The 18,316-nt window shown below is 38.1% G+C and overlaps 1 protein-coding gene across 3 annotated transcripts in view; it reads left to right on the plus strand.

Annotated features, from left to right (window-relative positions):
* Positions 1-15,276, plus strand: part of LOC140752960 (protein tiptop) — a 316,120-nt gene extending 300,844 nt beyond the window's left edge. For 2 of the 3 annotated variants that reach the window (XM_073087276.1, XM_073087277.1), the window contains exon 5: positions 10,750-15,276. In XM_073087276.1, coding sequence (XP_072943377.1) covers positions 10,750-13,768 — 3,019 coding nt within the window. In that variant the 3' untranslated portion in view covers positions 13,769-15,276. Of the gene's footprint in view, positions 1-8,752; positions 9,173-10,749 lie in introns of those variants that run through there. The other variant, XM_073087278.1, reaches the window with a different exon arrangement.
* Positions 15,277-18,316: the final 3,040 nt, after the last annotated feature.

Here is an 18,316-nt window from a genome sequence, read left to right on the forward strand (position 1 = left end):
CGGATTGTCCAAAGTAAACAAACAGAATATGACCAAAAGTTGTACAAACTGATCTTGACTTGAAAATTAATCTCACTAGATATACAAAGTACGCATCCATACGTTATTGTCCGTAACAGCTCATGTCCACTCATCAAGCTCGACGGTACTCCTATCTCCATTCATAACACTAGAACAAGAGCATTGTCTGCGTGACGGTGGTCTCGACATCACTCGCGGTGCCCACTTTAACGACGCTATTGTTTTCGATGATCAGTTGTCAACTGCTGTCCACTACTTGACTCGACCATCCATCAAGATACCGTCAACACCTCTCTCACAAAGACACAGAGGTCACTATCCCGTGATCCCGTCTCTCGGATGCTGGACGGTCCAGAGAAATGAATGAACACGCGATACTGACAGCCTTGTAGGTAGCAACAGTAAAAATGGACGAGAATGTTTTCTATGACACTTCATCTATATCTGTTTAGTAATAGTGACGTAGCGACTCAGTAAGTATGGAAATAATGCAGCCGCTATCAATCTTAACGGTTTCGAGATAGGGAGGGAGTTTTTACTTGATATTAATAGAATTTAATCAGTAATCGTTAATCAGTATGGACGCACGGTGGTATAGTGATTAACAGTGTATTTGGTGTGGTTTAAATCAATTATGTGTTTCAAATTATTTAGGTATGTTTTTCATCATTTTTTTGTTTTTTTAACTCCTTGTACATATTGTATACCTACAGTATTGAAATTTCATTTTTATTTCATATTCGTTGCTTAAAATGAGTAATTTGAATTATATAAATTTTAGATGGCTAATACATTAAGATGATGTACTCGTATATTTTTATTGTTCACGTGCGTACCAGAAAATATATGTATTATCGTGTATAATTGTAGCAGATCGTTGCGAAGTAGTTCTTTGCTTACTTTACAGAATTTTCAAAAACGGTTAACCGATACTGTAAACATATATCTAATTATCAGATATGTTGTCCATCTGTAAAAAAAAACGAAATAAACATTTTCGTCGATTGAAGGAAGAGAAATGTTTAAGAAAGAGTTGCTTACAATAACAATGTTTCCGAATTCCACTTGAGTTGATAAACTCCGGACCCCCTTATTCGAGGTAATTTATTTCGTTTGACTAGTCTAGCTGTTGTATTAACACTTGTTAGCACAGATGCTTACATATGTATGTAAATTAATATACTCGGTCTATGCTCGCGACACCGCCTGCACATTGTTCTTGTTATTAGAAAGAAATTCAATAAATTTTTGAGCAGAAATAAATTAAAAAGAGATAAATGTATTTACGTAATTTTAATAGTTATAAATAACCCGCGTGACGGAGCGGTCACCATACCGGTCTGACGTGCGGAGGGTTCTGGGCTCGATCCCTGGCCAGACAGATCTAAAAGATGAATTTAGGTCTCTGTTTCTAGGTCTGGGTGTTTATGTGTTTGTCTCTGTGTGTCCATAGCACCTACCATACAGGGAATCCTAGTGTAGGGCTGTGAGTGTAGAAAGTATTTAAATAAAAATATAACATAATTTAAATACTATAACAATAATAGCCAGAAAGCATTTTTTCCAAAAGAACGGCCTTTATTAATTACTAAACTATCAATTTTTTAAATATCATTGATTGATCGATTGAAATTTGACAATGTTTAGAATGAAAAAAATGACAATCTTTGGTGGGCAACTTTTTGTTGAAAGCAATAACTATGACGTTAGGAGTAGCTGACCATGCAATGTTGGCATGCATGAATTTTAATAAAACTACTAGCTGAACCCGCAAACGTTGTGCTGCCATGTAAATAAAAAAATGTTAAGTGTGAACAATCCTTATCACTTAGGGGTATGAAAAAAGATAGTAGCCGATTCACAGACCTACAGAATATGCATATAAAATTTGGTGAAAATCGGTAAAGCCGATTCGAAGGAGTACGGTAACTAACATTGTAACACGAGAATTGTATATATAAAATATTGTAAAATTACAATGTTGAACAGACATACCGTCAAAAGAGTACATTCCTACTTACCTGTCAATTAACCGTGCACTGTTCCATCGTCGGGTAAAACAAACAAAATTGTTAATGTATTTAGTTATGATAATGCGTCGCCATTTTGTTCAAATTATACAATACGGTTTTTATTTGAATGGACTTGTGTTTTGTATAAGGTTTGTCGTCGGTTTCGTTTGCGTGGCTATATGTTTTTTCGTAAATTTCGTTTTCATTCGTTAATTTTAATTTTATCGCGGTATGGTAGTATCTTTGCAATAAATTACTTTAATAACGTTTTAACTATTTAAAGCGTGCATCTTATAGTACAGTAGTTCAATAGGTAAACTGAAAATCTCAGAAAACTATCACTTATGTATATGGAGAACCACAATTCATATTATTATTATTTTTTTTGTATTTGCACTATGTTAAAGTTTCGATTGTCTATCTCTTAGGGTTCAAACGATAGAGCTCAGTGTCAGCGTGACAGACGAACAGACGTACTACCACTAAAGTAGCTAGTAAACTACTCTCCCGTTTCTACCTTATGGGTACAGTCTTACAAAGCACGCAGATTAAGTTACTGTGGATCGGTATACGTTCGATACCTTTGAGAAAAATATTAAAAAAAATATCGGTGAAATCAAGTAATAAACTAGCTACTAGTAAAATAAAATTTAAATTTAAAAACTCACATATATCTTTTTTACTTGATTTACTCGTAATTTACGTAACCGTAAACTAACAAAACGCAGGTAGAATCAGTTGTGAAAACTTAGTTCCTTTTCCTAAACAGAAAAATTAATAATTAGTACCTCTTTATAAATGTAGATAATAAGAATTATTTATCATTTCAACTTGATAACACCGTTTGCTCAGCTAAGCAAACTAATTGACGGTTCTTTAAACTATTTATTATGGGTTATTAATTTTATAAGTACGTACCGTATAACTTTTGTATTAATTATTTCATAAATAATTATTTTATGTACTTCAACTTTAATTTTATTATACGTAAAATGTTACCTAAAAGTACTGTTATTTGGTTAGTCCTTCGGAAATAGGCCTATACAAAAGACAGGCCAAATATAAAATAATTATTCGAAGAACTATAAGAACTGGTCAGTATCCTTCAGAATGGAAGCTATCGAGAGTCACTCCTATCCCGAAAAGTTCTAGGAAATCAAATGTTGAAGAATATCGCCCAATAGCTATACTCTCCAATCTAGCAAAAATCTTCGAGCATATCATTCACACTAAGATCTACAGGCAGGTTGAACCCTACCTGTGTAGCGAGCAACATGGTTTTAGAAGAAAACGATCAGTCAACACTAACCTCTTAGCAATTGTTGATTTTATCTCTAAAAGCCTTGACCATGGGGGGCAGGTAGACGTTCTATATTTTGACTTTCGGAAGGCTTTCGATAGGGTTCATAATGACATACTGCTTGGTAAGCTTAGTGCCATGGGCTTGACTCCAGGCTTGCTCAATTTTATCGCTGACTATCTGCGCGATCGACAGCAGTATGTTCGGCTTGGACTTTATGAGTCACAACCCTACCATACGCGTTCCGGAATCAGTCAAGGTTCAATACTTGGTCCTCTTCTTTTCATCTTGATGATCAACGACCTACCCATGGTCATGAAACATTCAAAATGCTTACTGTACGCAGATGACTTAAAGCTGTTCTTAGAAATAAAAAGAGAAGAAGACTGCACACTATTACAGCGTGACATTGATGCTGTGGTCCAATGGAGTATAGAGAATAGGATGGAATTTAACCCACAAAAATGCTCCATAATGACTTTCGGACGAATGAGGCACCCAATCGAATTTCATTATAAATTGGGCAATGAAATCATACCGAGGGCAGGTAATACCAAAGATTTGGGCGTGACATTCGACTCCAAGCTCACGTTTCATGACCACATAACTGCCGTTGCCAAAGAATCTTACCAAAGATTGGGCTTTGTTCTTCGCAATTCTAAGGACTTTAAGAATATTGAAGTTATAAAACTTATATTCGGTGCCCTAGTACGTAGCAAGTTGGAAGCGAGTGCATGCATATGGCATCCCTCCGAGAGCAGTTACACACTTCTCCTCGAAAAGGTGCAAAAGGCCTTCCTAAGGTACCTCTACAAGCGCATATATGGTTACTACCCACTAATGTACCCCACTAAGTTTCTCTTGGGTTGCCTGGAATACAATTCCCTAGCGGTCAGGAGATGGAGAGACCAATTAGTAATTATGTGCAAGATTCTCCGAGGAATGGTGGATGACGTAGACCTACATGCACAACTTTGCAGACTATATGTGCCCAACCGGTGCGGTCGGACCAGGAAACACAGGGTGTTTGCTGTTCCAATGTGTCGCACCGTGGCCCGGAGGAAGTCTCCCATACCGCGCTCCCTCGCCGCGCTCAATGCTCTCCTTGACGCCGAACCTCATGTTGACTTGTTTGCAGATGAATGGAAGACAATCTTATCAGAATGCCTGCACTACTGTGAAACAAATGCGCGATGAATGAATGGTATAATAAACTGACATAAAATAATATATTTCGATAGGTTTAATTTGGACTGGACATGGAATTTGGTTAATAGGTTTAATTTCGACATTTATGTACTGTATATTATTTATCGATTTTTCTATTCTATGGTACTGTACTTACTTTCTTTCTTTCTTTGTTTTTTGTTTTCTCATGGACATTGTTTTAATTATTATTGTCTTGGTTTTAAATTTTACGATCAGTTTTTATTATTATTATTTTAATGTAGTTATGTTAATTATTATTTAAATTGTAATTTTTATCAATCATTGTTCATTAGTGTAATTGGAGTAATCCGTACTAATTGACTAAATAAATAAATTCGATGTATTTAGTTTTATGCTTCCTCAATATTGAGAGGAGACCCGTGTCCAAGAGAGCTTGGGACCTTTTCCTTGTCACGAGGGTCTGACTACGTGCCTGTTACACCTGCATGCGTGAAGTACTCGCAGCAGTCTCTCGGCGGCCTGCATGACGCTTACACAACAGGAAAGCGTTTTCCTGTCGTGCATGTTTAGGTCCGGACGCGTGTTCCTTTCTTTCATTTGCATCCTATCGTTTCATATGCAATCATATACTAGTCGCGATTTGGTTAATTCATGTGTGCGTGTATACGATTATTTAGCAGTTTAAGTTAGCGTAAATTACGTAATAGTCTTATAGCAGGCTAGATTGTAATTAACATAAAGTTTAATATAATTTAATTAATATTACTTATTCGGTACTTTATACATGCAAAAAAATGTGTGCGAATGCAGCACGAGTGCAGGCACACACAACACAATAAAAAGGGCCAAAACGAGTAGATTAAGAAACATAACATTTAATGAAGTTGCTTTTTATTAATAAAATATTTTGAAAAATCTACCTAAAAATGTTAAAGGCGGATCAGAACCACACGCAGACACAAACCTGTGTGACAGGAAAAGGCCCTAAACGAGTGGATCTCCACACAAGTAATTTTACGAAAATTCTCATAAATATTGAGAAAGTATTTTTGAAAATCTTTCCCAAGACTAAATAAGGGATGAAAGCTTATCGATAAATAATTAATTAGAACGTCAAATTTTCTCCAAAACACACGAACTAGTTTTTTTTGAGCAGGTAAAATTAAGTACATTCTATTTCGGTTTTTGCGGCTCTGCTCAAAATTTGAACAGTATTTTAAGCTTAGTTCCTTGGGCAATAAGTTTAAAGGTGAATAGATGTAGAGCTGTCGGTATCCAGATAATATATTGGTGGTATCCATTGTGTTCCATCACTGTCAATTAGCTGCACTGAAGAGGTGCCATCAATCATAAACATTCTCCACGGCCAAGCATCCATCCTGTGGGTCTATTGTTTAGATTTCTGATTTACCAAAATTTGTATTTCTATGTGTATATAAATGTAGGTATGTTTTTAGGTAAGCCTGTCGTTGTTTGTAGATGTTTAAATTGGTTTACAAAATAAGTATAGGTAATAATATTTTAACAAAATTTAGTTTATTATATCTCAAACAAAAAAAAATCAAACTTGGGGAAATGCGAGTTTGATTTCGGGCTTTGGAGACAAGTATAACATGACACTCAGACGTGTGTTTTATTTGTATCCGTAGTACCGATGTCACACATAAAAACACACCTTGTACCCGGTGTGGTGCTAAATGTGAAGAAAACTTTTTATATCTACTACAAGAGTTTATAAATCTTCGTTTATAACTGCAGAGATAAATGTTAAAACGCTTAACCCAATGTTAAATGGATCACACATACAACATGGAACATGCATATAACCTATCTTATGTTGCGTAGTTGTCATCATACATATTTTTATGACCCAATCTAATTAAGTCTGGTTTTGAACTATATCTTCGTTGTTTATGACCTTAATAACATAAATTGACGTAACATTAGGAAGTTTATCGTTCACATTTAAGATAATTGGGTCTTGGTGGGATTTCCACCTGTATCTATTTCTACCTAGTTCGATTCGATGCTTTAATTTGTATTTTGGTATATAGGATAGAGTAGAGTGGATATATTAAGTGTACCCGTGATTTGACTGCGGTGGTATTTCTTATTCAACCCCAAAACAGTAGTGTAGCTCTATCGTGATCTGATATAAACTAAATGCAGAGGTACCTCATGGACGTTTCAGTTTAGTCCTATTTTGTCACAACTCCAGCCATGTGCTTTTCCTTTACTTCATAAGGGTTTTTTTAAGTTAGTATTTAGGAGTAGCAAAACATCTTCGTCTGCGAGGACTTCTATTTTATTTGGGTTCGGTTTCAGTCTATGGGCGACAGTGGCCACTACAGTTGGAATACGTGACCGTTAAATATCTCAAAAAAGTCTAATATGAAAGATATAAGGCAGTTGTAGTACGCAAAGGCAACGTTTCCTTTCTTTTACAACATTGCAAAGTAAACCCTGCAGACAGAGATTACGCCTCTGATTGGGCAAACTAACTACGACATAAATATATGTACGTAAAAGGAACATACTCGTAGGTGCCTAACTAACAAAACAATATCCGACATTAGCATTTCGCACTTTTATTGCTTCGGAGACATCTGTGTCGGTTTTAAAATTCACGTTGTAACTGCGAAATTATTCAAACAGTGTCAGGTGTCCCCCATAGTACCGCGGCGTGCGATGTAAAACTAAAATTTGATGCGCGCATGCCTTGACGTCAGTTGCATTGACCGCGGTATGCGAGACGCGATGGCACGCGAGGTTTTTTATTAACGTAAATTATAGCCTGTTATCAATAAACTTAATGTATTATATGTTTTACCTACCAACGATTGAAATATGATAATTTTTGTATACTAGAAAACTTAGGCAAAGATTGATTATAGTTCGTGTGGAGAGCGAGCGGTTCGTGTGGAGAGCGAGCGAAAAAGCTACGTCTAGTCAATGTGTCATGAATTAAGCGTGATTGTCATGAAACATTACCCTATGCACATTTCAAAAGTAGGTATTATTATTATATTTCCCTTTTACTTTCTTTATAAAAAAATAGTAATTGCCCATAATTTACTGCTTTTACATATAAGTATAACAAGAAGAATGAAGTTTTAAATCACAGCAATAATCCATAATAATTCTAAGTAAACTAGTCTTGGTGTTTGTAGATGTAAAATAATAATTATGTAAAGCAAATTTCATTTTTTTAGGAAAATCTTTTTATGAACACTTATTCAGACTGCTGAATTATAAAGGATAGAAAATACGTATTAGGATTCGTAAAGTACAAACATTTTATTTCATCGAATATAGTCCCCCGTTCGCGATGAGACAAGTCTGTAATTCAACCAGCTCGCAAACTATGCCACAGAGTAAAACATTTCACTTCCCGAATGTAACATTTTGCAAAACTCCCGCTCGGAGTGTTATGAAACTTTTTTCTCTGTGACAGACCGTCAGCTTTGAATTTTCGTGGCGTGCGTAATCGTGGGGGAAAGAGAACACAATACCTGTCACATAAATACAAATGATTGATTGACCCGTACCCGACTAATGTTTATAGGAAGCAATAAACAGCTGGCGATTCTGTCGAAAACTTTGTTTTTAATTCAGAACTTGGATTCGCCGTCGTTAAGTCATTGATAAAAATAAATGTTAATACGAGTGACGATTTAGTTTTAAATGTAAATTTATGTATTTCACCCATGAGAACAGACTTTTGTGTTAGTGTTAGTAACCGCTCAATATCGTACGTTATGGACGATGTCTTATTGGGAAAGGTCTCGTCTCGTATCTTATCGGAATTCCGCCCACGCGTTCTTTACGCGGTTTTATATTGTTATTTGAAGTGAGTTTATTCTACCAAACTGTCGTAAAAATAAATAAACAGAACATTACTTTCCTTTGTCGGGGCAGGAAATCTGTTCATGATACACGTAAATCCGTCCTCATCCCCTGTCTGTCCGTGTCGTTGAAAGGTCTCGTCCTGACATTTTGTCTAGCCCGTCAGCGACGCCCCTTCGGTATCTTCAGATATCCGAAGACTTTCATCGTACCCAGCAGTGTGTAAACAAAGTCGGTCAAACCTATTAAAATTTCCCTCGGAGAGATATCGTAGCGATTGGCCGTTTAGGATTCTATACCTTTCATTGGTGTCACTACGGTGAGTCAGCTATGCGGAGTAGCTCGCTCTGTCGGGCGGCTGTCATCGGAACGATCGCCCGTCATTGCACGTCCACCTCGCGCATAGCACGCACGCTTGCATTACGCAGCGCACCACCCCTCGAAGCGGAATACGTATACTCGTCTCTTTCCTTCGCGCTGATTCGCCGGTTCGCGCGAACAGCCGTCCCGCTCGGTCGAGAGGCGTGCGGGGAGGGGGCGCTGCAGGCGGGTCGTAAATCACGCGGCGTCTCATTCCACGCGGGACCGCCGCCGCCGCCGCAGGCACCGCGCACTTCCCTTCCGACCGCCGGCTACGCGGCGCGTCTTTCGCGACGTGTTTACAATCTAAACTGTTCTTGGGAAGTCTGTTGTCAGCCGTTATACTAGTGTTCCCTATTGACTAAAGTGTTGTTTAATGGATCCGACGACTTTTCGCTGCCCACCGTTGGAGATATTTTGAAAAGATTGCGTCCAAAATGATCGTCGAACCGGACCACGTGAGGTAGGATTTTATTTACACAAGTGTTTCATTGTTTTCTAGCAGTCTATCATGTTTTTGATACTGCCTCGAGCTTCGATTAATTCGATCTGTGTTTGATTTGAAGTTTATTCCACTTTATCACTTTGTTTTGTCTTGTAGTCTTATGTGGTGTAACAAGTTCGTGACTGAATTTTTATAGACTTCAACTTTTTGTTGCTAAAATAAAATCTAAAGCATTTGAATCCATTCCAATTAGAAATCAATAAATTTCCTGCAATCGTCCTTAATTTATTCATCGCTATTAAATTGATAGCATCTGCCGGTCTGCCAAAAATATACGTGTGAATATTTGCCACTCCGCTAAATGTTCCCATTTTATTTATTTCGTGTTAATAATCACTTATAAAGATGTCTATATTTACGTTTAATTATTTCCACGACTTCGTTGCTATTAAACTTGCACTTTGAACTTTTGTTAACTTTTCGCCTCCTACGTTTGTTTCCTCGTTGTTGGAGTTTACTTTTGACATTTTTCTTGACACATTCCTTGTATAATTATAATCGAAATCATTGAATTTTATTGTCACATAAATACTGATGATAAGTGTCTTCCTCCATTGTGTTACCAATAAACGTTTATCAAAGTTATCTTGATTATTCCGATGTGTGGCTGTCGACCGTTTTGTTTTATTATTCATACCTTCGTCTCATTATTATTGTTAAACATAAATTTTATAAGAGTATCTACGTATAATATCGTTTTTAAAGCTGTTAGAATTGTCCTTTTCATATATTTTTTCCTTTTTATTTGTATCTTATTAGTAAGCATGTCCACTTATATTTCAGGTGTACATTTTATTAAATCGTTACGTTTATGTTAATTTATTGATACGTTTAATTGATACTGACATCACATATACTAATCCATATTGTGGTTGAAAATGCTCCAAGCTTCCTGTAGTATAAGGGTTGCGTGTAGGCCTTAAGAAAATCTTTTTGAATTACTTTGAAGAACTTTGACCATATCGGTGAAATGATAAAATTAATTTTCACCTTCATAGTATAATTTTTCTTTTCATGACCAGGATGAAATTTTAAAAAAAACGCAGAAAATATATGCAAGTCAATAAATATACCGTTACTTGAATTTGGAATTATTTTTTCACTATTGGAAATACGAGTACTTACTTATAATGAGGATAAAATTAACGAAGCATACAAATACAAATAGAAAAATAATCTAAAGATTTATTAATCAAAGCAGTAAATTATTTTTTATTGTTATATCAGTAAATAAATTTTAATTAATTTGCCGGATGTGAATGTAGGCTTTGACCAACTAGTAGGTGGCTGAAATAGTTCGTCTATATTTACATGCATAAATCAGACAGCTAGAAGATTTTACAATCGATTTTAAATAAATAAAACTACATAATGACTTCATTAATTATTCACAAAACGTCGAATTTAATTGATAAAAAAATGCAATAGAAGTTTGTTTACGATTTAAATATTCAAATCATCTCAACCAGTTTGACGTCCTATGGCAGCAGTTTATTTGATTAAATTATTTAATGTTGACATTTCTTTGTCCTCAGGGAAAGCCCGAGATGTCTATCAAGGGAGTCGTCGGGTGCCCCTCGGTGTCCTTCCAACGATTCGGTATACTCCGGTCGGAGCGCACCAGGGCTCCCATTACCAGCGGCGTTGTCAGCAGCCTTGCCCGCCGCGCTGCCTGCTGCCCTGCTGCCCCCACACTCTGCCGCAGTCGCAGCGTACCTTGGCGCAGCTGCTGCGGCCGCCCAACAGCGTCTCCTCATGTCCTGCCACGAGGACATGACGGACTCCGAACGAGCCGACGCCGTTCTTGACTTCAGTACGAAGCGTTGCGAATCTCCACACGACGATGAGGATCCAGACGACGCGGTAAATCTTAGTAAGAATGAAAATGGACCCTTAGATTTATCAGTCGGAACACGGAAGAGAGGTCCAGAGGACTCGCCATCTCCCGTACCCACGAGAAAAAGTTCCAGGACGGCAGATTTTAAACCTTCTCCTTCATCATGGAACACTCCTGTGCCACCTCATTTACCTTTCTTTGCGGCAGCTGTCGCAGCACTGTCACCAAAAGGTGGTGTCCCACCTGAATGGAACGGCAAACTAAAGCATGGTACGCCGACTCCGAGTGATGCAACGAAGGCACTTGAAAAAATGAGCGAATTGAGCAGACTAGGAGGCGAGGAGCTGTTCAGATCTGTCCAGAATGCTGCTCTTGGTGCTGGGTTAACGCCTAACGCTGCCGCTCGGCACTCAGCCTGGCAATCGCATTGGCTCAACAAAGGTGCGGACCAGACAAAGGATGTATTAAAATGTGTCTGGTGTAAGAAGAGTTTCAATTCGCTCGCCGATCTTACAATCCACATGAAGGAAGCCAAGCATTGTGGCGTAAATGTTCCTGTACCCCCATCGACTGGAGCACCCATTCCGACATCGCTCCATCCGCCTTCGAGTTCCCCGTCAACACCATCACACAACTCATCGTCGTCTAGCGGATCATCTAAACCTAATCATAATGATCTTAATATGCTTATAAAAGAAAATATGCCTATTCCTAGAAAGTTAGTTCGTGGTCAAGATGTCTGGCTAGGTAAAGGTGCTGAGCAAACTAGGCAAATTTTAAAATGCATGTGGTGCGCGGAAAGCTTCCGTTCACTAGCAGAAATGACTAGTCACATGCAACGCACTCAGCATTATACTAATATTATATCGCAGGAACAAATTATTTCATGGAAGTCTTCTGATGAAGCTAAGGGTTCAAATTCCAGTGCTCCGGGTGCTAACAGCGCAGTCCCACCCAGCACGGGCACAAGTAGTCACGTAAGCGCAGTATTGACATGTAAAGTATGCGATCAAGCATTTAGTTCCTTGAAAGAATTAAGTAATCACATGGTTAAAAATTCGCACTATAAAGAACACATTATGCGGTCCATTACGGAAAGCGGCGGTAGGAGACGACAAACTCGCGAAAAAAGAAAGAAATCTTTGCCAGTTAGGAAGTTACTCGAATTAGAGAGAGCGCAACACGAGTTCAAAAACGGTGAAGGCAATGGGGTTCCTATGGGGAAACCGATTAGGGATTTCGGTGCGGGTAGTCGAATAACTTGCGAAAAATGCGGTGATAAAATAGAGACAGCTGTCTTCGTCGAGCACATAAGACAATGCATAGGCGCGCCGATGTCAAATAGCCAAAGGAATTTTCTAAAAAGCGCGCTCCTTTCGAATAATATTATCCCTCCCGACGTCCCAGGTCACATTACACCAACCGGTCGCGACGGCCGCAAAAGTATCAACGAAGAGCTTCCATCCCCCGGCTCAGCTCATCATCGCTCCCCATCGTCCGTGAATGATTCCTCCCCGAGTTCCAAAGATCCCAACGGTAGCAACGACAAAAGCTCGTCGCCCTCGGTACTCAATGCCATAGAACAATTGATAGAGAAAAGTTTCGACACTCGATCGCGGCATTCTGTACCCGGCATGCCCGGCGGAGCGTCCCATGCTCCGATCGGCTCTAGTATTTTAAAACGATTAGGCATAGACGAGAGCGTAGACTATACGAAGCCCTTGGTAGATGCGCAAACGATGAGTATGTTGCGTAGCTATCACCACCAACAGGGTTACGGGCGGCGCGAGCGCAGCGGGAGCGAATCTAGTTCCATGTCGGAACGTGGCGGTAGTAGGGTGGAGTCGCTCACACCCGATCGAAAGTTAGACGCGTACCATATGACTCCGCGCACGACGCCCGACACTCGCGGCTCTCAGACTCCGGCCTCCGAAGATCGTCCCACTGAGATGCGAATAAAAAAGGAGGTCACGGAGGAGGACGAACGCGAGAACGGAGTGGATCTGAGCAGTCAGCCTATCCGTGTAAAGACTGAGATCGACGATGACGATGACCAAGGTAGGCCCGGGAGCTCGGCCGAAGAGGATGTTAAGCCAAATGTCTCCAAACGCGAAAGCGAAGGACCGAGCCCCGCGGCCAGCCCCCGTAGCCCGGCCAGCGACCGTTCCGCTCCTACTCCGGGTGCCGAAAGGAAACCGGCTTCCAGCTTAGGTGCTTTATCTTCAATGTTTGATAACTTGGCTGGCGGCGGTTCGTCCAGTGAGCCGAGCTCCTCTCGCCGAGGTGGTAGTCACCCATTAGCCGCATTGCAGAAGCTGTGCGATAAAGCCGAGACTAACCCATCGCGTGCTCCTGCGCCGGCGCCGTCCCCGGCCGGGCCGCCAAGCATTCTAACGTTCAGTTGGGCTTGTAACGACGCGGTAGTCACCGATTCTATAATGAAGTGCGCCCTATGTGACACTCCGTTTATTTCTAAAGGCGCGTACAGGCATCACTTGTCCAAAATGCACTTCGTGAAGGACGGTGCTTTGCCAGAACCGGTGCCCATGAAGGCGCCACCCGCGGCCGGATCCCCCGGTACCCATAAGAGCGGGGGGTCCAACGCGGCATCCCCCCAGGACCCGCGCAGTCCCTCCCAGTCTTTCGACGAGAGTCCCCACTCGAAGTTTCTCAAGTATACGGAACTCGCGAAGCAGCTGTCCAGCAAATACGTGTAGACGGTAAGGGTCGGGCGGGCCATCAGTTGTGATGATACCATATCTTGCTACGTTGAACCTATGTAGGTTAGGTCGCGCTGCGACGGTAAGTATTTCGAAACTCTTTGCCAATTTAATTATTTAGGTAATCGTTAGAATTCACCGCATAGTTCGGTTAGTGTAATTAACGTCTAGCGACATAAGTATACGCCAAACGTCTTACGTTCGTTAAATGTAAGAGAATATTTTCAAAATATTGCCTTTAGAGAGGACGGTCGGCGGTCGTGCGGCCGGGCTTATCTTCCACACTACGTTGTAATTCCATTTCGATAATTGTAAATATAAGTCACATTAAGTCTTAAAGTTCGATTCGATCTCTTGTAAATGTATATTTTTTGCTAATAAAATCTAAATGATAAATTACGTTCGTAATGTTATTCGTAGCCGGCCCTCGCTGCCGCGGTTGCGGCTCTTACAGTATTTTAAATTTCGTTGCAATATCGTTTTTCTTTCGTGTTACTTAATTTTTTGTAAATCAGAGTTAGGTTAAACGTCTTAGTTATTCTATGTATATTTTGAAGTATTTCGGTGAAGTTTTGATATCCGTCGATGCCTGTAATCTCAGAGATCCAATCTCATTCGTTCAGTTGGTGTAAATACTACGCAGTTGGACATAGGACGCAATATTATTACAATCTCCTTAGTGTAAATTTCGCTCTAGGTACGCTCCTTGCGAGGTTGCTATTTATTATTTAGTGTTAAGTACGTAATGTTAGGCGACTCTACTGTGAACCCTTGTATACCAATGTACCACCATTAGGGTTGTCCAAATCAACCTATTGTATTTAAAAAGTGATAATACGTTATACAATTTTTTCTTTGAAAGGACGAACATTCGTATACGTTTAGGACATTCTGTAATGAGATATCTTCCAATTGTAACAGATATACGATGATGTATATACGGTACTTGAGTGTAAAAACTCTTTTATATTTAATAAAAATATTGTAAACTGTAATGTAAGTTGAAACGACGATATCAGTACAGAACAACATGAGAATGGGGTGCGTTGATAGAGAAACAGCTTCTGCGCCATCCGCAGTGTTAACAAAGTGTTGTCACTGGCTGCAAACAGGATTGCTGCAACTCTATAAACGCACCTAATTCGGGGCACAATTACAAGTTATAATACGCAGTGGAGCTACATTTTTGTGAAAATTAGAATGTTTTTTGCTAGTCTTCATATATTTTGGGAGTTGGAACTTCACGTCTCTATAATTGTGCCCCGAAAGATCGTCATATAAATTGTGAAATTTTAAAAGATAAACTATCATTTTAACGATAATAATGCAACATACGGACAAACTATGTATACGCTAGCTCTGATGAGAGATTTTTGCTCATTCTTTAATAAAAAAGGTGTTGAAATATTGATTTTACCAAATTTAATAATCTTATTTAATATTTTATGTTGTATTTCAAAATGCAATTAAAAGCTCAAAGAAATATATATGTTAAAAATACTTTATTAATGCATTTTATTTATTACAACCTCCAAAACCCGAACACACACCACATAGTTTCTAGTTTACATAACATAACATTATACAATACATATTGTAAACACATACGTTGTAACGAGTAATACAAGTTGAAAAATTCAAGTGCATTATAATTTTCTGATATCCTTCTTAGATGGTATTGGTATAATATATGAGCGTTTTTAACTCCTTTTAAATACCGAGGCTTTTAAAAACAGCTACTTATAGATACTTATTCTTGTAAAATAAATACGAAATCGTAAATTTGATAGAGTATATCATGTATACTGGATTATGCTGTAAAAACCTGACAAGAACTTAATGTAATTTTCACGGAACAGAAGTAATCGCTTTATTGCCTAAATAGGAAAAAATTATATATTTTTAAAACACGGTGCTATGATCCCTATGATGTCAATATAATCAACATGCATGACTGCATGACAATAATATTTTAAATTTTAAAATACAACAGGTATACCTTATAATTACAGTTAAAGAAATATCCTTAAAGGAAGCAATAAATTAAACATAATTATCATTTAAAAATTCGACCTTGGTAGGCACATAATACCTATATAGAGTTTTTTTTAGCAAAACTTAAATAGGGTACCTATTTCTGCTGCAGTATTTTCGTGTGACTCCGGACCTCAGCCTCAACTAAAAATTTAAAATGTGAAAATACTTACTATTAAAAAATAAAAAAATGATATTTGAGTTTGAATTTGAATATTCATTCGTATGTATTTATAATTATAGAAGTAAAAGTATTGTATGAAATTAATTTACATTTACTTAAAAACGGAGAGTAGGGGTTCGCAATTTTTTTCATACTAAGGGGGTAGTGCCATGATTATGTTTGAAAAACACTGACCTACTGACGATATTTCGAACAGAAAGTCCTTGTAAAGTATAGATGACATAGTAATGCACTAAGATTATTTTTTTTCCATAATCCATAACGGATATAAAAAAAAATCTAATATGATAATCTAAATATATATAACTCAAAGGTGACTGACTGACATAGTGATCTATCAACGCACAGCCCAAACCACTGGACGGATCGGGCTGAAATTTGGCATGCAGGTAGATGTTATGACGTAGGCATCCGCTAAGAAAGGATTTTGATCAATTTTACCCCCAAGGGGATAAAATAGGGGATGAAAATATTACTTCGAAACGCGAGCGAGGCCGCGGGCAAAAGCTCGTTTTCCATATTTCAATTATATAAAATCCGTGTTAGGTTTTTATTAATAAACGTTGTTTAATACTTTATAGGTTCTTTAAAAGCTTCAGTTCGAAAGCATCAAGATCTTTATATTTTTTATGATTAGACATTTGTATCTATAGGTAAATATTTATATAAATGACTGACTTAGAATGTTAAACAAATTAGTTTTCACGAGCATAACCTTGTTCTATTTTTCAGAATATAAAATGAGTTCAAAAAACAAAACAATTAACATTCCTCAAAGAAAAATCACCACGAACACGTTAGATCAAATTATAATCAACACATCAATTATTTAGCCGCTGCCCTTAGATTTAAGGACCCTAAGGATCACTCAACGAGACGTCTTAACTCGAAGAAACCTCACCTTAATCACTTTAACGACACCCATTCATCGCTCGCTACGGATTTTCTTTCGCTACGAAAATGCTATTTTACCGTACATTGCGCGGATAGTACCGCATTATGGAATCACGCGTAACAATACCAGCAATGTACCTTTCAAGACTAATAATAACGTTATGAGTTTTCCGCGCCGAGTCCCATACGATCCTTCAAACAGTGAAACACACATTGCGGTACCAATACTGCTTGATTGGTTGAAGGGAGAAGAAAAGCAGCAATGAACTTCGTAGAGGTACACGATTTAGCGGACACGTCAATCAAATGTCGCAAACAAAAGCGAGTGAATACGGGAAAAGTTTCTTTATTGACGTACGAGTACATGTACTTTTGAATTTATTTAATAGAAAATGCTTTAAAGGCGAAAAGGAGAAGATTCTAAAATTTGGTTCTATAATGTATATATTGTTAACTCTAAGAACTAAGTTGGAATAGTTAAATGTAAACAATTAAAGAATACCCCTTTCAATGTAATATTAAATCTAGTTCATAAAATTCAGTAGGTACTGGCTGATTGTATATAGATGGATTTTTAACCCTTAAAATGTTCACAAACACTCCTTACAAAGTAAGACTCTTTGTACCTATAAAGTTAAATCATTATTTCACGAAATTCCAAAATAAGAAAATATTGAGTACAATTTATAGCCCCGTATGTCACCACAAAACTCCCCTTTCATCCCCGACCCCAGTTGTCTGTACGTCTAATAATGGGGACTAATTAAAATGACGTTTTGTTGTATATCATTAAATTAATGAACGCCGCAGCCAAAATACCACCATTTTGATCTTTTTCTTTGATACATAGTTTTACTTACTTTTCTTGTAGATATTTTGGATTTGTTTATGATATCAGAATGACTTTTTATATGTTACTTATACAGCCCCTTAAGGTATAAGTAAATTATAAAAAAAAATGTTCTTAATGCCCATGGGCATTATGTAATAATGTCTATGCAAAATGTCTAGTTTCTAGATCCACGGCTTAAGCTATGCGTTGCCTATCAGTCAGATTTAAAGATTTTTAGGTAAAATTTCAGGTTATATTATTGAAATAGATAATTAGTTTCGAAAATACACCATCAAGGCATAAATTTGGAAGCTTATAAATTAAACATTTGCTCAGTATCTCCTTTAACTCACGCTAAAATGAAAGATCTGTAACCTAATTTAAATACAAATATATTTAACATTAATTCCCTTAAAAAGAAACTACTGACTTAACCCTTCACAGCTCAGGTACGTTTCAATCCCAAAGCTGTTCCATCAATATTCTCTAGTGTGACCGATGAGGCCTGACCCCCCGAGTAAATAGCCAGATTCGGACACAATAAATGATTTACTTTGAGCCGGCAATGAGCGGATTGATAGGCCTCGGTGGCCCCGCATTT

The sequence above is a fragment of the Epargyreus clarus genome, unplaced genomic scaffold (genome assembly GCF_041222505.1).
Source record: "Epargyreus clarus isolate Ecla_fem2 unplaced genomic scaffold, WU_Ecla_fem_2.2 ptg000026l, whole genome shotgun sequence".
Lineage (NCBI taxonomy): Eukaryota > Metazoa > Arthropoda > Insecta > Lepidoptera > Hesperiidae > Epargyreus > Epargyreus clarus.